The sequence below is a fragment of the Cebus imitator genome, unplaced genomic scaffold, assembly GCF_001604975.1.
Source record: "Cebus imitator isolate Cc_AM_T3 unplaced genomic scaffold, Cebus_imitator-1.0 Scaffold614, whole genome shotgun sequence".
Taxonomy (NCBI): domain Eukaryota; kingdom Metazoa; phylum Chordata; class Mammalia; order Primates; family Cebidae; genus Cebus; species Cebus imitator.
In genome coordinates this window covers 258,859-279,338 of record NW_016107929.1, presented here as the reverse complement: position 1 = coordinate 279,338, position 20,480 = coordinate 258,859, and the positions used below count along the sequence as shown (strand labels likewise).

Genomic DNA, 20,480 nt, shown 5'->3' with positions numbered 1-20,480 from the left:
GATTAAATCAGTAATAAAGTCTCCAGACACAGGAAAACTCAGGACTAGATGGCTTTACTGCTGACTTCCATCAAACTAAAAGAAAATCTAACATCAATTCTTTTCAAACTATTCCAGAAAATCAAATAAGAAGGCATTCTTCCTAATGCTATGAGACCAGCATTATCCTGATAACAAAACCAGAAAAGTAAGCAACAGAAAGAGAAAAATACAAGCCATTATCCTTAATGAAAGCTCTCAACAAAATGCCAGCAAGCCAAATCCTCCAACACAGGAAAAAAAAAATACACTATGGTCAAGTGGGATTTATTCCAGGCATGCAAGGATGGTTGAACATATGCAAATCAATAAAAGTGATACATTAACAGAATGAATGACAAAAACCATATGATCATCTCCATAAATGCAGAAAAAGCATTTGATAAAATTCAAAATCCCTTCATAATAAAAACTCTCAACAAAGTAAGCACAATAAAAAGATACCTCAAAATGAGAAAATGCCATAAAGGACAAGCCCACAACTAATATTCTAATGAATGGGGAAAAGCTGAAAGTCTTACCTATAAGAACTAGAGCAAGACAATGATGCCTACGTTCACCACTGTTATTTAACATAGTACTGGAAGTCCTAGCCAGAGCAATCAGGCAAGAGAAAGAAGTAAAAAGTATCCAAGTCAGGCCAGGTGTAGTGGCTCATGCCTGTAATCCCAGCACTTTGGGAGGCCAAGGTGGGTGGATCAAGAGATCAGGAGATTGAGACCATCCTGGCCAACATGGTGAAGTCTCATCTCTATTAAAAATACAAAAATTATCTGCGTGTGGTAGTGCATGCCTGTAGTCCCAGCTACTCAGGAGACTGAGGCAGGAGAATCACTTGAACCCAGGAGGCAGAGGTTGCAGTGAGCCAAGATCATGCCACTGCACTCCAGCCTGGCAACAGAGCAAGGTTCCGCCAAAAAAAAAAAAAAAAAGTATCCAGATCAGAAAAGAGAAAGTTAAGTTGTCCATCTTTGCAGATGACATGATTGAATATTTAGAAAAACCTTAAGACTCCATCAAAAATCTCTTAGAACTAATAAATTCAGCAAAATTACAGGATACAAAATCAACATACAAAAATGAGTAGCATTTCTATACACCAATAACAAACTACTGAGAAAGACATCAAGAAGGCAATCTTACTTAAAATAGCCACGAAAAAATAAAATACCTAGGAATACATTTAACCAAGGAGGTGAAAGACTTCTACAAGGAAAACAACAAAACATTGATGAAAGCAATTAAGGAAGACACAAACAAACAAAATGAAGAGACATCTCCCACTTTTTGATGGGAAAAATCAGTATTATTAAAATGATCATGCTACATAATATAGTTTGGATGTTTGCCCCTCCAAATCTCATGTTGAGATTTGATTCTCAATGTCAGAGGTGAGGTCTAATGGGAGGTGTTTGCCTCATGGGGGTGCATTGCTCATGAATGACTTGGTGCAACCCTTGTGGTAATGAGTGAGTTGTCATTCTATTAGTTCTCTTGAGATCTGGCTGTTAAAAAGAACCTGGTATCTCTTCAGACTGTGAGCAAAATAAACCTCTTTTCTTTATAAATTACCCAGCCTCATGTATTCCTTTATAGCAATGCAAAGGGACTAAGACACTACCCAACACATTCTATGGATTTAATGCAATCTTTATTAAAATACTAATGAAATTCTTCATATATATATATATAAAACAATTCTAAAATTTGGATGGAATCACAAAAGAATCTGATAGCCAATAGCAACCCTGAGAGGAAGAATAAAGCTTGAGGCACATCATACTATCTACATTCAAAATGCCCTACAAAGCTATAGTAACCAAAACAGCCTGCTATTGGTATAAAATTGACACATGGATCAATTAAACAGAATAGAGAACCTAGAAATAAATCCACGTATTTGTAACCGACTGGTTTTTGACAAAGCCATCAAGGACATACATTGAGAGAAGGACACCTCTTCAACAAATGATGCTGGGAAGACCGGATATCCACATGAAGAACAAAACTCTACCCCTCTCTCACCATCCATAAAAATCAAAGGAAAATGGATTAAAGAATTAAATGTAACACGTCAACCTATAAAACTACTGGAAGAAAATATTGGGAAAACACTCCAAGACATGCATGGGCAAATATTTTAGAGCTAAGATTTCAAAAACAGGCATTAAAACCAAAAGGAGACAAACTAAAAAGCTTCCACACAGCAAAGGAAACAATTAACAGAGTGAAAAGGCAACCTGTTGAATAAGAGAAAACATTTGCAAACCAACTGTTCATCTAACAGAGGATAATATCCAGAATATTCAAAAAATCGTATAACTCAACAGGAAAACAAAACAACCCCATTAAAAAGTGGACAGGCTGGGCATGGTGGCTCACACCTATAATCCCAGCACTTTGGGAGGTCAAGGATGGCAGATCACTTGAGCTTGGCAGACTGAGACCAGGGGGCCACACGGTGAAATGCCATCTCTACATAAAACTACAAAAATGGGCCGGGTGTGATGGCGCATGCCTGTGGTCCCAGCTACTTGGGAGACTGAGGTGGGAGGGTTGCTTGAGCCCAAGAAGTCAAGGCTGCAGTGAGCTAAGATTGTGCTACCCCACTCCAGCCTGGACAATAGAGTGAGACCCAGTTTCAAAAAAAAAAAAAAAAAAAGGCAGTGGGAGGGGGACAAAGGGTATGAATGGACATTTCTCAAGATAACAATTGGAAATTTCCCAAAAAAACTAAAAATAGAACTTTACCGTATGATCCAGAATTCCTATTTATCCAAAGGAAAGGGAATCAGTATACCAAAGGAATACCTCCCTGTCATTGCAAATCATTGAATATCATTTTGTAATGTCTGAATAGTACTCCATGGTGTATATGTACCACATGTTCCTTATCCATTCATCTGTTGATGGACACTTAGATTGCTCCCAAACCTTAGCAATTGTAAACAGTGCTACAACAAACATAGGAGTGCAGACGTCTCTTTGATATACTGATGTCCTTTTTGGGGGTATATATTCAGCAATGGGATTGCTTAATCACATGGTAGCTCAATTTTTAGTTTTGTGAGGAACCTCCAAACTGTTCCCCATATGGTTGCACTAATTTACATTCCCACCAACAGAGTTCAGGGGCTCTCTCTCCTCCACGTCCTCACCAGCATGTGTTATTGCCTGTCTTTTGGATATAAGACATTTAACTGGGGTAATATGAAATCTCATTGTATTTTTGATTTGCATTTCTCTGATGATCAATGATGTTGAGCACTTTTTCCATATGCTTATTATGTTAAGTGAGACAAGCCAGTTGCAGAAAGACAAACATCACATGATCTCACTTATTTCTGGGATCTAAAAAGCAAAACAATTGAACTCATGGACATATGGTTCCCAGAGGCTGGGAAACGCAGTGAGGGGCTGGGGAGAACGTGGGGATGGTGAATGGGCACAAAAATAGAAAAAATTAGTAAAACCTATTGATAGCACAATAGGGTGACTATAGTCAATAATAACTTAAGCATATATTTTTAAAGAAGTTAAAGTATGTAATTGGGTTGTTAACACAAAGGATAAATGCTTGAGGGGATGGAAACCCCATTCTCCATGATGTGCCTATTTCACATTGCACACATGTCAAAACATCTCATGTACTCCATAAATATATATACCTACCATGTACTCACAGACATTTTAAGAAATAATTTTAAAAAGTTTATGAACAAAGGAATAACTGCACCACCATGCTTACTGCAACACTATTCACAATAGCCAAGATATGAAATCAACCTAAGTGTCCATCAATGGATGAATGAATAAATAAACATGGTATGTGTATATAACACAATGGAATACTATTCAGTCCTAAAAAAGAATGAAATCTTACTATTTGCAGCAATATGGATGGCCTGGATATGCAGAATAAGCCAGGCACCAAAAGACAAGTATCACATGTTCTCACTTGCAAGGGGGAGCTGAAAAAGTCATCTCATGGTGATAGAGAGTAAACATAGTTACCAGAGGCTGGGAAGGGTATGTGCGTGGTGGGCAGGCAGGATGAGGAGAGGAAGGTTAATAGGTTAATAGGTACAAACATACAGTTAAACAGAAAAAATAAGCTCTAGTGTTCAATAGCACAGTAGGGTGACTATAGTTAAAAACAACATATTTTATATTTTGAAATAGCTAGAAGAGAAGATTTGAAATGTTATCAACACAAAGAAATGATAAATGTTTGAGGCGAAAGATATCCTAAATACCTTGACGTGATCCTTTACACGCATGCAGCATTCTATGCATGAGTCAAAACAACATATGTACCCCGTAAATATGTACACACATTATAGATCAGTAAAAATAATTTTAAAAAGAGAATAGTGCATTGGGAGAACAAACTTCCAGAAAACAACAGGTAAAATCCAAATTGGAAGCTCTTCTCTGAAGAAAGATTGCAATTATTTATAAATCATAACTCTATGTTGACCTACATTAAAAGGGAGAATAGAATTATGAAAGTTTAAAATAAAAATTTAAAATTTACATCACAGCTTAATGAGTCTTTAAGTTATAATTCAATATCTTATCCACTCATCTTGAAAAGAATGTATAGACTAAGAAACGAATATGTTGAAAACAAGGAAGCCCGAAGACCAATAATGTATCTGAGTCAGGGAATCCAACTCTTCTAAAATTGTACTACATAGGTAGTTGTATGTGAATTTTTTCTTTGTACCAGTTTAAAGTTGTCTAATGAAAACTTTGATTTTAGAGAAGGAATCTACAAGGCAATTCTTGACATCTTTAAAATAATGTAAACCATAAGCCCAGACCTCTGGATGAGGTTTATTGATTCTAATATTATTGGGACTAATCTTACATAAATAAGTCTTTCGGGTAAGAATGAGTATTTGAGTCAACTTGGGAACTAATTTTTGAGAAATTTGGTGATACAACATAAGGGTTTGTTTATTTAAATAAATAACTGAATTCTCATTATTTTTTTCCTAAACTGATTTGACTATGGATAACGTCTTTTTGTAGAATTGTAGTATTGACTAGTGGTTTGATGAAACTAACTTTGGGAAAATTTGGGTAAATATTAGAAAATTAGGTTTCATTTCTTGAGAAAACAGGTTTGATCCCATAAAAAGATATTAAAAATGAAATTTGAGAAAACGACGTATGTTTAGCTCTAAAAAAATGAGAAATGAATACTCTGTCATAAACACGCTGATCAAGAAAAGAGGGCATGTTAGAGAACCCAGGCAGTTTCTTTTACAGGAAGCCCAGGTTTGGGTACCTTACCAGAACAGACCACTCCAACATCTTCATGGTGACTGCAGAAAGTATTTCCCCACCCACTGTGCCTGCATGACCAGAGATCTGACTCATCTCCAACACAGGAAACATCATTGAGCCAAATTCTTCCATATCCCATAGAAGCGTTTCCCAGACCCATGCCAATGATAGAAGATGGACAGTCCAGCTGGCTACACACCACAGCCGCAGCATTATAGTTCCAACCGTCATCACACACTGTGCCCCATCGTCTTTGAAAGTACACCTCCAGTCTTCCTGAGCAGCGGGTGCTGCCGCCCACCAGCCTCAGGTCCCACGTATCATTACCTGCATCAAGAACAATGAAGCAAGTAGTTAATGGGTGTGACGGTTTATGTGTCAACTTGGCTGGGCTGTGATACCCAGTTATGTGGTCAAACACCAGTCTAGATGATGCTGTGAAGGTTTTCTTTTTTTTTTTTTTTTTTTTTTTTTTATTTGTTTTTTTTTTTTTTTTTTTTTTTTTTTTTTTTTTTTTTTTTTTTTTTTTTTTATATTTTTTTTTTTTTTTTTTTTTTTTTTTAGATGTAATTAACATTTAAATCAGCAGACTTTAAGGATAGCAGATCATTCTCTGTAATGTGAGTGGGCCTCATTCAATCAGTTGAAGGCCTTAAGAGAAAAGACTAAAGTCCTCCGCACTTTCTTGAGATTTAAGCCTGCAACATCAGCACTTCTCTGGAGTCTGCTGACCTCCCCCGCAGATTTTGGACTTATTTCCCTATCCACTGTATAAGCCCCCATAATTTCTTATACAATTGATGAAAGCAATTCCTTAAAATACACCTGTCTCTCTCTCCCTCTCTCTACATACATACATATATACATACACACACACACACACACACACACACACACACACACACACAGAGAGAGAGAGAGAGAGAGAGAGAGAGAGACTCACATTCTATTGGTTTTGTTTTCCCAGAGATCCCTGAATAACACAGATTTTGGTACTAATAGTGATTCTAGAGGAACAAAATCTTAAGGGTGATTTTTATGAGTTAATGCTGTAATTCATGACTTGATTCTAGAATTGGTTCTCTAATCTGATAAAAATCGAATGACACTAATAATTTATATCCAGTAGTAAAGAGGTCACTGATAGTCTATGGCATGATGTGGCAATAGATGTATACAAAATCTCATCATTAGATGCTCCTAATCAAATACTCACAGGAGGCAAAGTTCTGGGCGAACATATTTGATACCTTAGGACATTTTTGTTGAATTTACAAGCATAATGAGATTGGCTGGCTGCTCCCAATTGCACTGGACAAAATAGGGAAAGAAAAGGATGGGCTTAGAGATTCAAATTCCCAGCTGAACCGCATTATGACCTGCAAGATTTTACATCTTCCCGGAAAGAAACTAGTATCTCTTATAGCCACAGAACTGAGATTGCTGAAATCCCTCATTTGGTAAGGAGCTAAATTCTCAACCTCACAGGATGTCTACTGTTAAAGTGAGGGCTTTGATTGGGATGGAATAGAATTCTGAAAATTGGGATGCAGTCATACGGGAAGACCCCATGAGGTTGGGAACATTGAAACCCTAAATTCAAGTGTTTCTCCTTTCACAGTGGAGACAAGCATCCTCCTCTGTATGAGAATATTAACCTTACTTTGCTTGAAGCAATTAAATCTCCACTGAGATAACTACCTTGAAAGGCACTCCTGATTCTCCTCAGCACCATCCCATCAACCCTCTTTACATCTAGACTCAAGTCCCAGTAGGCTCCAAAACATGAGGTACAGATGTCTCATGTGGACACAAACGACCATGATTTTTCCAATTTGCACAGACAGAAATCAGAATATATGTGGGAATGAATATTAAGGATGTGAGATAATGCTGGAAGGAACATAAAGTTGGATCAGGCCGAATTTACTGATATGAACCCTAAGCAGAAACTCTAGACTTGATGCATGGACAGTCCATGCATCTAAATGTTTGTTGGACATACATGGACCGAATGGTGGCCTTCCCTTAGTGAAGTTAAAAGGCTAGGCCGCTTCTGTATATGGTAGCGAAAGGGATCCAAAGGGCCATGGTCAGGGTCATCTACTAATTGCTTATTTTACCTGTATAAATGGAAGAGTTCCAGGTGAAGTGAACTGAAGTCTAACTTAAAGACAGAGTCATGGTCCCTCGGTCAATTTCCATATTAGAGCCAGTTTATAGACCCAGAAGCCCTCCCTGTGAGGAGTATTATTTCTCTTGTCAGGAAAGAAGAAACAAGAACAAGTCTTACCTGAGCAGGTTACAATCACATCCTCTCTGTGTATACAATTATGCTTTCCCCATCCACGGTGTTCACAGTCCCAGATATTTAACTCATTTCCGATGCAAGAAACGTCATCCAGCCAGATAGGTCCATATGCTTCTCTAAAATAGCCCACACCTGACATACGGATAGGCTGTCCACATCCCAATTGTTTACACACAACAGCTGCATTCCTTGTGCTCCATTGGTCCTGACACACAGTTCCCCACACTCCTTGGTATTTCACCTCTAATCTCCCGTAACAGGGACTATCATCCCCCACAAGCCTTAGGTCCAGATCTGACTTATCTGTAAGAAAGACAAAATCACGTATTTGAGATTGAATGACAGGGTCTTTTCAGAAGACTAAAGATGATATTTTCTTCACCCTTTTCACCACTATAAGACTTTGCCTACTAGGTGATACTTCTGGATGAAAAGTTTCATTTGATAATTTTTTATTCAATTTTTGGAGAAAGGGTGTCTCTAAAGCATGAAACAACAAAGCAAATTTACTGAAGTAAAGCCTGGGGAACATTGTAAAGCCTCCAAGAATGGCTGCTTTGGATAAATGGGCAATGTGGAGGCCTGCAGAGGAGTTCTCTGAGGTACGGATATATTCAGGAGAAAACTCCGGCAGGTTTCTGCAGTGGAGTTCAGCATTAGCACCAAAGCTCCTCCCCACATAGTCTCCATTTTAGTTTGTCCGCCTATGTTTTATAAGGTAAAGGGAAGCGTATGTACATGAAACTGCCCTTTCATAAAATAAATTCCTTTCTTAAATCTTAATTTTACCAATATTTACAGCACTTGAGAAATTTTAAGAAAATTTGACAAATTTTCTTTCCTTTTTTCCTTCCTTCCTTTCTTTCTCTCCTTTCATTATTCTCCTTCCTTTCTTTCCTCTTTTTCTTCTTTCTCTCTCATCTTTCATTCTGTTTCTCTTTCTTCTTTCTTTCTTTCTTTACTCTTTCTCTCCCTCTTTATTTTCTTTTTCTTTCTTTCTTTTTCTCTCTTTCCCTCCTTTCCCTCCTTCCTTCCTTCCTTCCTTCCTTCCTTCCTTCCTTCCTTCCTTCCTTCCTTCCTTCCTTCTTTCTTTCTTTCTTTCTTTCTTTCTTTCTTTCTTTCTTCTTCCCTTCTTTCTTTCTTTCTTCTTCTATTCCAGGGTCTCACTCTGTCACCCAGCCTAGAGTGCTGTGGCACAGTCTTGGCTCACTACAACCTCTGCCTCCAGGGTTCAAGAGATCCTCCCACCTCAGCCTCCCGAGTAGCTAAGATTACAGGCACACATCACCTCATCTGGCTACTTTTTGTAGTTTTAGTACAGGCAGAGTTTTGCCATGTTGCCCAGGCCAGTCTAGAACTCCTGACCTCCTTTTGGCCTCCCAAAGTGCCAGGGTTACAGTCATGAGCCACCATGCCCAGCTAAGAAATATTTTACTATGCAGCTACTACTATGATATATGAAAGTTATAATAGTTTATAATGGGTCACTTTAAAAATTCTAGAAGCTTTCCAATTCCTTCACTGTCTATCCAGAATGACAACTCTTCCATGTGTATATAATAATCTCACATTCTATTCAACCTAGTATGTGTGTATTTAAAAACATAATATTTAAAGATTGCATAGTATACCATCATATAGATATATAGAGATGCTGTAAGTTATTTAATTAAGACACAATTCTTGGTTACTTATGGTTAATTTTTCATTTTCACAAATTATGCTGCCGTGGACATCCTTACACATAAAGTTTTGAGTATTTCACCCAGTACTTCCACAATATAATTGAAACCAATGTATTCAGTGTAGGTTAAATGTATGGGTGTATGAACAGATATATATATGTATATATAACATATATCATTTCCAGATATACTAAATAAAAATTCATAGACCCAAAGCAAAGAAAAAATTTAAATTCCTGATGCAAATAAATATATAAATGTAGTGTGTTCCAGTCTACTGTAGGATAACTAGATAGTATAATGATATAATTTCTCTACAAATCAAACTAATTTATACTTATACTGTATTTTAAGGGACTGGGTTTTTCTATGTTGCCCAGGCTGGAGTGGAGTGGCTATTTACAGGTGCAATCATAGCACCTTACAGACTCTACCTCCCGGGCTCAAGCGATATCCCTGCCTCAGCCTCCTGAGTTGCTGGGACAACAGACATGTGCCACCATGCCTGGCCAATTCATAGGTTTAATATTACCTTAAAAAATTCTAATTTAAATCCATATTTAGAAGCATAAAACAAGTAGCAAGGAATTTTATGAAAAACAAGAATACTTCAAGAATATAGATCTCAGCACATATTAGCCTATAAAAAGCTACAGTAGTTAAAATATGATGGTTCTAAAAATAGAAGAGGGGGATTATGTATTTTACAAAGGAACTCTATAAAATACACAGAGTTCTTACACATTATGAAGACAAAGACATCACACAATAGAAAATAGCCAAAAGAACTAGAAATGCTAACACATAAACAAATACAAATAAGTTGGCAATAAAGAATTGGGAAAAAGGTCTCATTTGCTACCAAGGAAGTAAGATTTTTGAGCATTGACTTTGAAGCTAAAACAGTCCATATTTGAATTCCTGCTTCACTATTACCCTTACAGCTGAGTGACCTGGGTGAGTTATTTTCTCTCAGTAGCTCTATTTCCTCACTGTAAAATATAGATTAGAATAGTAACCCCCCTCCTGGGATTCCATGAGGAGTCCATGAACCCATATATATAAACTAATAGAACACTGCCTAGCACACCATAAATATTCAATAAATGTTAATTAATATTATTATATTTTAAAAATCAGATTAGAAGTGATTCTAAAATATGAAAATATTGTGTTAATATGATATAGTGGAATTGAAATTGAGTAAAAAAAGAAAACACAATTTTTAGAGGATAATGTGTCAATATATATCCAAGATTTTTAAAAAGGATGCATATGCTTTTACATGACAATTTCATTTTTAAGTATTTGGCAAACTACATAATCAAGTATGAAAAATTTATTTCTCAGTATGTCAAGTAAAATCGTATCTTTAACAGTAAAAATTTAAAAACCTTTTAAAACTATGAGAATAGTTACATAAATTATAGTACATTTATGCAATATATTAAGTAGGCTTTAACAATAAGATAGATTAATAATGGCCATGTGGGATATGTCTGCGGTATATTGTTCAGCAAAAAGGGCCTACACACACACACACACACACACACACACACAAAATCCAGAAACATAAACAACCAAAAGATCACGAAAGAATTAAATGAATATGGTAGCGTTGCATGTGGATTTTAAAAATTGTTTTAAATTTTTTGTATTTTGGCCTTTTCAATGGGTTTATAATTTGAAAAATTAGTTTCCAAAAAGCAAAAAGCAATTTTTATAATGTTTTATATCAATCTAAAAGAAAGAGAAAAGTCACAGCCTGCCTACAGCAGCCTTGCTGAGCTGCCGCGGACTCCGCCCGGCTGCTGTGTAAACTTCCCTGCAATTTTATTTACACAGGCAAGGTTAGAACTGCCTCAGTAATGTAACAAAATGGCAGGATCAAATTCACACATAACAATATTAACCTTAAATGTAAATGTTATAAATGTCTCAATCAAAAGACACAGACTGGCAAACTGGATAAAGAGTCAAGACCTATCAGTGTTCTGTATTCAGGAGACCCATCTCACATGCAAAGACACACATAGGCTCAAAAAAAGGGGTGGAGGAAGATTTACCAAGCAAATGGAAAGCTAAAAAGAGCAGGGATTGCAATCCTAGTCTCTGATAAAACAGACTTTAAAGCAACAAAGATCAAAAGAGACAAAGAAGGGCATTACATAATGGTAAAGGGATCAATGCACAAGAAGAGCTAACTATCCTCAATATACATGCACCCAATACAGGAGCACTCAGATTCATAAAGCAAGTTCTTAATGACCTGCAAAGAGACTTAGATTCCCACACAATAATAGTGGGAGACTTAAACATTCCACCGTCAATATTAGACAGATCAATAAGACAGAAAATTAACAAAGATATCCAGAACTTGAACTCAGATCTGTATCAAGCAGACCTAATAGACATCTACAAAACTCTCCACCCCAAATCAACAGAATATACATTCTTCTCGTCATCACATCCCACTTACTCTAAAACTGAGCACATAATTGGAAGTAAATCACTCCTCAGCAAATGCAAAAGAACAGAAATCACAACAAACAGTCTGTCAGACCACAGTGCAATCAAATTAGAACTCAGGATTAAGAAACTCACTCAAAACTGCACAACTACCTGGAAACTGAACAACCTGCTCCTGAATGACTACTGGATAAATAATGAAACGAAGGCAGAAATAAAGATGTTCTTGAAACCAACGAGAATGAAGACACTATGTACCAGAGTCTCTGGGACACATTTAAAGCAGTGTCTAGAGGGAAATTTATAGCACTAAATGCCCACATGAGAAGTGAGGAAAGTCCTGACATCTTCAGGAAAAAAAAAAAAAAGAATTAAAAAAAAAGAGAAGTGAGGAAAGTTCTAAAATAGACACCCTAACATCACAATTAAAAGAACTAGAGGAGCAAGATCAAATAAATTCAAAAGCTATCAGAAGATAAGAAATAACTAAGATCAGAGCAGAACAGAAAGAGATAGAGGCACAAAAACCCTTCAAAAACCCAATGAATCCAGGAGCTGGTTTTTTGAAAAGATCACAAAATAGACCACTAACCAGACTAATGAAAAAGAAAAGAGAGAAGAGTCAAATAGATGCAATAAAAAATGCTAAAGGGGAGCTCACCAGTGATTCCACAGAAATACAAACTACCATCAGAGATTACTACAAACACCTCTATGCACATATACCAGTAAATCTAGAAGAAATGAATAAATTACTGGACACTTAGACCCTTACAAGAGTAAACCAGGAAGAACTTGAATCCCTGAATAGACCAATAACAAGGTCTGAGGTTGAGGCAGCAATTAATAGTGTACCAACCAAAAAATGTCCAGGACCAGACGGATTCACAGCTGAATTCCACCAGAAGTACAAAAAGGAGCTGGTACTATTCCTTCCAAAACTATTCCAAAAAATACAAAAAGAGTGAATCCTATCTAACTCATTTTATGAGACACATAAATACCAAATACCACATAAATACACATAAATACCTAATACCAAAACCTGGCAGAGACACAACTAAAGAAGAAAATTTCAGGCCAATATCAATGATGAAGATTGATGTGAAATTCTTCAATAAAATACTGGCAAACCAAATCCAACAGCACATCAAAAAGCTTTTCCATCATGATCAAGTTGGCTTCATCTCAAGGATGCAAGCCTGGTTTAACATATGCAAATCTATAAACGTAATCCATCACATAAACAGAACCAAAGACAAAAACCACAATTATCTCAATAGATGAAGAGAAGGCCTTCAACAAAATTCAACAGCCTTCATGCTAAAAACTCTCAATAAACTAGGAATCAATAGAATATATCTCAAAAAAAAGAAAAAGCAATTTATGACAAACTCACAGCCAATATCATACTGAATGGGCAAAAACTGGAAGCATTCCCTTTGAAAACTGACACAAGACAAGGGTGCCCTCTCTCACCACTCCTATTCAATATAGTATTGGAAGTTCTGGCCAGAGCAATCAATCAAGAAAAAGAAATAAAGGGTATTCAATTAGGAAAAGAGGAAGTCAAATTCTCTCTATTTGCAGATGACATGGTTGTATATTTAGAAGACCCCATCATCTCAGCCCAAAATCTCCTTAGGCTGATAAGCAACTTCAGCAAAGTCTCAGGATACAAAATCAATGTGCAAAAGTCTCAAGCATTCCTGTACATCAATAACAGACTAACAAAGAGCCAAATCATGAGTGAACTCCTATTCACAAATGCTATAAAGAGAATTAAATACCTAGGAATACAACTAACAAGGGATGTGAAGGACCTTTTCAAGAACTACAAACCACTGCTCAAGGAAATAAGAGAGGACACAAACAGATGGAAAAACATTCCATGCTCATGGTTAGGAAGAATCAATATCTTGAAAATGGCCATATAACCCAAAGTAATTTATAAATTCAATGCTACCCCCATCAAACTACCATCGACCTTCTTCACAGACCTGGAAAAACCCACCTTAAACTTCATATGGAACCAAAAGAGAGCACACATAGCCAAGACAATCCTAAGCAAAAAGAACAAAGCTGGAGGCATCACACTACCTGACTTCAAACTATACTACAAAGCTACACTAATCAAAACAGCATGGTACTGGTACCCAAACAGAGATATAGACAAATGGAACAGAACAGAGGTCTTGGAAGCAACTGAACACATCTACAATCATCTGATCATTGACAAACCTGACAAAAATAAGTTCCCTGTTTAATAAATGGTGTTGGGAAAACTGGCTAGTCATATGCAGAAAGCTGAAACTGGACCCCTTCCTTACACCTTATACAAAAATTAACTCCAGATGGATTAAAGATTTAAACATAAGACCTAACACCATAAAAAACCTAGAAGAAAACCTAGGCCATACCATTCAGGAAATAGGCATAGGCAAAGTCTTCATGACTAAAACACCAAAAGCAATGGCAACAAAAGCCAAAATAGACAAATGGGATCTAATTAAACTTAAGAGCTTTTACACACCAAAGACACCAACATTAGAGTGAACTGGCAACCAACAGAATGGGAGAAAATTTTTGCAAGGTACCCATCTCATAAAAGGCTAATATCCAGAATCTACAAAGAACTTAAACAAATTTACAAGAAAAAAAAAAACATCAAAAAGTGGGCAACGGATATGACCAGACACTTTTCAGAAGAAGACATTCACTGTATTCCAGCCTGGGTGACAGAATAAGACCCTGTCTCAAAAAACAAAACAAAAACAAACAAAAATGAAGACATTTATGCAGCGAACAAACATATGAAAAAATGCTCATCATCACTGGTCATTAGGGATATGTAAATCAAAACCACATTGAGATACCATCTCATGCCAGTTAGAATGGCAATCATTAAAAAATCAGGAGACAACAGATGCTGGAGAGGATGTGGTGAAATAGGAATGCTTTTACGCTGTTGGTGGGAGCGTAAATTAGTTCAACCATTGTGGAAGACAGTGTGGTGATTCCTCAAGGATCTAGAACTAGAAATACCAATTGATCCAGCAATCCTATTACTGGGTATATACCCAAAGGATTATAAATCATTCTATTATAAAGACACATGCACACGTATATTCATTGCAGCGCTGTTTATGATAGCAAAGACTTGAAACCAACCCAAATGCCCATCAATGACAGATAAAGAAAATGTGGCACATATACACTATGAAATACTATGCAGCCATAAAAAGTATCAATTCATGTTCTTTGCAGGGACATGGATGAAGCTGGAAACCATCATTCTCAGCAAATTGACACAATAACAGAAATAAACAATGTATATTATTAAATTAAAAAGTTAAAAAGCAGCAGAAGAACTGTTAAGAAAACTGTAAATTAGTACAACCCATTAGTTTTATATGAAGAGAGATTTCCCAATTATTTCAGAGATACAGATTATAGTCATGCAGTGGTGTCAGCCGCATCTGATTTCAGGGGAGATTGCTAGTGAGAAGAAACTCTCTTTTTACAATGTGCATTTGAAAAATTCTTTGTGCAGCTTAAGAGTATTTTGGGGATATTTTTTAATATCCAAAAAACCTTTTCTTCAAGCTATTAAGTGTTTCTACCTCCCAACAAATTATTTCTAAAAATTCAAATGTGTACACTCTCATGATCTTTGAACCTCACCAGAACAAATTACTCCAGCATCTGATCTTTGGAAGCATGTTCGCTTTGGTCTTCCATCATATATGCAGTCCCAGAGAGCGGACTCATTTCCAGTGCAAGATACGCTGTTTAGCCAAATGTCTTTAGCTTCTTCACGAGGTTTAGCATGACGACTGCCAAAGACAGCAACCGGACATCCTAGCTGTTTACAAACCACAAGGGCTTGTTCATTCTTCCAGTTCAGGTCACATATTGTCCACCACTGTTCATGGATTCTCACCTCTACTCTCCCTGAACAATTGTCACTTCCATCTGCCAGTCGCAAATCCAAATTTGCTCCATCTAGAATGAAGTCATAGAGAAACGTCTGAATTGGGTTTGGGACAATATCATCAGCATCCCTCTCCTCCAACCCCTGCCATGTGAAGATGAGATGTATACTTCATACACTGAGAAAACTAAAGACTGGAAATGCATTTTGTTTTAAAATTTCAACAAGAAGACTTCAATACTGAAGTGCTTGTTAGTCTTTATGAAAACAATTTTTTAAGTATGAAAACTGAATTTATAAACCTAAGAAACTTGCTTTAGCCTTGCTAAAACTTAAGGAACTAAACATTACAATGAAAAGCTTTAGAATCCTATATATCATTAATTACACTGCTTTTCAAAATATCAGAGTGATCATTTTTAACACAGTAAAATAAAGTGTTGGGAAATACTTGCATGTCAGCAACTTCAGAAAGAAAAGGGACAAACGTGTGCAATTAGGAAAGAGTCCCTCATGGATTTAAATAGAAACATGTTCTTTCTCATACTGTTTTCTATGAAGAAGCAAATCTTTGCTTATAAAATATATTCGTTGTAGGAAATGAAATTTGTTCAGTGGTAAATTTTAAAGGAACTGTGTGTTTTTGCTCCATCAGCATATACATCATTTACTTGTCTGTGTTCCTGTGATTCTACTTTTTCATGCATGCAAGTAAATCTATTAAATAACCCCAAGAAAGTAAAAATGTGAAGAATTCTTCTTGAAATAATTGAAGAAAGAAGATATAATTTCTGTGTCTTACCTCCTCCCATTAGTCAAGCTTTTCATATATTATTACAAAAATAGAATTTGCTATCTAGCGAGAAATCTGATTCACATCGAAGAGGTTAGTCTTGGAAGATTTGGAGGTTTATTTTCCTATAAATAATGTGAGTCATAATGACGATAATAATCATACCTGTATCCATTGAGAACTTCCTGGTTGCCTGGCACATTTTAGGTATTTTTCCTGCACTATTTTATTTAATGCTGTTATCCTAGTCATGATATAAGAAATCTGCAACTTGGAGATTGATTTATGCAGAGTTACATAATTTTCAAGCGGCAGATTTTAAACTGTGAAACTGTGAACTGGTTTTGTTTGTTTAAAAAAAATCCCCTGACTACAGGCCCGAAGAGAAGGCCAACGTATCTAACTACCTATCTTCCCGTGTGTTGGCCATACACATCTGTTTTCACTGTTGGGACTGTTTTCCAGCCTTATTTTCACATCCACATCATTCTTCATGGCCCTTCCTTACTCTTCCAGAGGCACACAGTTCTGGAAATTCCAGAGTTTGAATAGCAATTAGTCTTACAGTTAGAGCTGTTATATCAAGTCAGAAGTACACTGTTATGAATTCACTTTATTGTAAGAAAATTTATCAAAATGATTAAGATTCTCTGTCTCTCTCCGTTTCCTCCTCGCTTCTGTCATTTCTCTCATCTTCTCATGTCTTCCTCTTTTCTCTCCTAACTTTTCTCTACCTGTTTTCTTTCCATTTATGTAAAGAAACATTTTTCTTATAAAATGATGGATTGGTTAAATATAATGCAGAAAACTCTTTTGCATGGTGAAAGTGGTTGGTCCCCAAATAAAACTTGAAGCAAACTAGTATAAAAAGAAAGAAAAGGATTAAAAGATGTTCTGAATATAGTATCTTTCCAAAAATCCTATGAAGATGGCTTGAAGCCTGTGGCTAAGGTACAGCTAAACCAATAAACCTCTTTGCCTACATATGTTTTTCTGTGTACCTCGTTCCCTGCTGCATACGCTAGACTTAAGCAAAACTCTCTTTAAAAGATGTGACCTGATCTCAAATTCTATAGGAAATAAGATTAAGGCATCCCCTGTAAGGCTGGTAGAGTAAGATCAGTAATAATTTACTAAAGAAGCCTCTTCCATCAAGACAAGCTGGCTCTCAGAGGGAATTAGTTGGCTCTACATCTAGAGATCCTCCTTTCATAAGAAGATTAGAAGGTGTGGGTTTAATCTTATTAAAAGAGTGAACAGGTTTCATTATATCTTTGATGTAATGAAACATAAAATACTACTGTGAAAGAAATATGAGGGGATATTTTAACCCCTGATATACAAAACTATAAATAAACAGCGAGGGTTAGCTTGCTTGTAGTTGAGAGTTACAAACAAGAAAGGAAATGGCTGCCGACAAAGGTTTCACTAGTATAAGGTACAAAGTAATTAGCAAAGTCATACATTTTTAGATACGTACTCTTTGGAAATAGTTTATTATCATGGAAGGACGTGCTAAAACCAACTCACTTATAGCATAGAAAAATATAGTTGTGTCTATGAACATGCAAAGCAATTACACATTTTTAAATTATACTGAATACTAATGTGAGCCATACACTTGTATAGATTAATAGCAATTTTCACTAGATTAGATATTTTGTTGCACCAATTAGAATGAAATAAAATGGTGTTTGGGGGTTAAAAACCCATGAGGTTTGCAATGTAATATGCTGGCCAAAAAAAAAAAAAAAAAAAGATGCAAGCATGTTCTCTAAGGAAAAATGGAAAGTGTCAATTCTTACACATCTCAATTGGTTGTAACTTCTTCAGGGTTTGGTCCTAGTTCTCCACAAAAGTACTTTTATTTGATGTAATCATGTGGGTGTAAGTCTTACCTGAGCAGATCACAGACACATCGTTATGATGAATACAGTGAAAATTTACGGTTCCGGAATGTACGCAGTCCCAAAGAAAAGATTCATTACCGGAGCAAGAGACACCATCAAGCCATATAACGCCAGAACCTGGCTCCAAATGAGGCAAGCCAGCGAATTGAAGTGCAGTTCCGCATCCCAACTGCTTGCACACGACATTGGCCGCAGCGCTGTCCCACTTATTGTGGCATATGGTCCCCCACCTTCCTTGGATTTTCAGCTCTACTCTCCCCACACAGCGGTTGGTCCCACCTACAAGCCTTAGTTCAAGGTCATTACGATCTGAAACAGAGATGTAAACACAAAGCCAAGGTGAAGTTTCCAAACTTCAGATTCCAGATCCTGCTATCCAAATAAACACAAATATATAAGAAACTGAGATTCAATGAATGTCTAATTCTTGCTTTTTAAAATTTTTGCACAAGTACAACTTTAATGTAATAGAATCTTTCCCAGGAAAGGATCATACTATGATCTTGACAATCCACCAGAATCTCTGGCATTTGGGAAATAAAGTACAACAGAGAATAGAAATGTCCTTTCTGATTGTGAGTTAAGAACAAATCAATCAAAAGTCAAGAATGCGTGCAAATTCGTTGTCAAAACATGAGCCTTTGCTGGCTCTGAGTCTAACCAGGAAACATTTTCGAACTTATAATTGTGTATAAACGGTGGCAATAAGATATCATTGTCATCACTGTCATCATCCTCTTATTCCTACTTCAAAAATTTTTCTTCCTTTAAATGAACATTCAACTCCAACTTCTTCCAATATAACTTCCAATTATTCATCTTACGGGAATTACTCTCTTGAATGATAAAAATGAAAAATAAAGCTTCCGAACGTGAAAGCAAGTGTAACCAGCCATAAATTATCAGCTTGTTATTTTATTAAAATACTCTGTTGATTTAATCCAAATCTCAGCCTTCCCTTATTTCTTCATATCACTTAGCAAAATTGAACGCTACTTTATATATACATAATAAATATATATATTTATTATATATTATGTATATAAATGACCACTACTTTATATATATATAATAAATTTATATATATAATATATAATAAATTTATATATTTATATATATAAATATATAAATTTATTATATATATAAAGTAGTGGTCAATTTTGTTACATATATATGTAGAGGTGAATTTTGCTAAGTATAAAAATATATATGTACACACACAGTTGGCCTTTAGAATCTGTGGGTTTCATATCCATGGAGTCAACCAATCACTGATTGAAACTTTGCATTTATTTGAATCTGTGTGTGAAACTGGCAGATATAGAAAGCCAATGAGGGACTTGAGCATCTGCAGATTTTGGTATCCATGGAGTCCTGGAAACACACCCCTGTGGATATGGTGATATGATTGTGTGTGTGCGTGTGTGTGTGTATGGATATGTGTATATATATGTACACACTATATATACATACACACAATACACATAATATATTTATATATGTATGTCTCAGAGATATTACCTGTTATATATTATATGTGTAATGTATGTCAGTCATATTCTCTAATTCTATAAAAGTTATATTTTCTTCCACTATTTGAAATGAATCTTTTCTGTCTCCTTGTTATTGATATACAAAGACTGAAAAACTGAATTAATCTACACTGCCCACCTGTTACCTGAAATGAAGAAACAGAAAGTCATCTTTAGACATTAACTTAAGCATTATGTTCCTTTTTCTAATCTGTTCTGCATGCATTTTCTTGAATGCATCTTAAATAATACACCACCAAATTCTTTGAGTCAACACAACTACAATGCTACCTTAGCACAGAACCTTGAAATAGACAGAAATATTATAAAGGTATCATATATTCAAGGTCTATCTATCTTCAACCACTGTGGTAGAAATAACACTGGGTGGTAAACACAGATGTAGATTAGCAGTTTGAGTGAAGACCTTAACCCTTCCCACGATATAGCCATCTACCTGGGTATTAAAATAGCCTCTTTTTTTTTTTTTTTTTTTTTTTTTTTTTTTTTTT

General features: G+C 36.0%; 1 protein-coding gene across 1 annotated transcript in view; it reads right to left on the bottom strand.

The window, feature by feature from the left end:
- The window catches only part of CD163L1 (CD163 molecule like 1), an 83,778-nt gene that overhangs the window by 38,604 nt on the left and 24,694 nt on the right, over window positions 1-20,480 (bottom strand). Inside the window, exons 5-8 of the mRNA XM_017517061.2 lie at window positions 18,425-18,745; window positions 15,484-15,804; window positions 7,628-7,948; window positions 5,341-5,661 (exon numbers count right to left, since the gene is read on the bottom strand). Coding sequence (XP_017372550.1) covers window positions 5,341-5,661; window positions 7,628-7,948; window positions 15,484-15,804; window positions 18,425-18,745 — 1,284 coding nt within the window. The remainder of the gene's footprint in view (window positions 1-5,340; window positions 5,662-7,627; window positions 7,949-15,483; window positions 15,805-18,424; window positions 18,746-20,480) is intronic.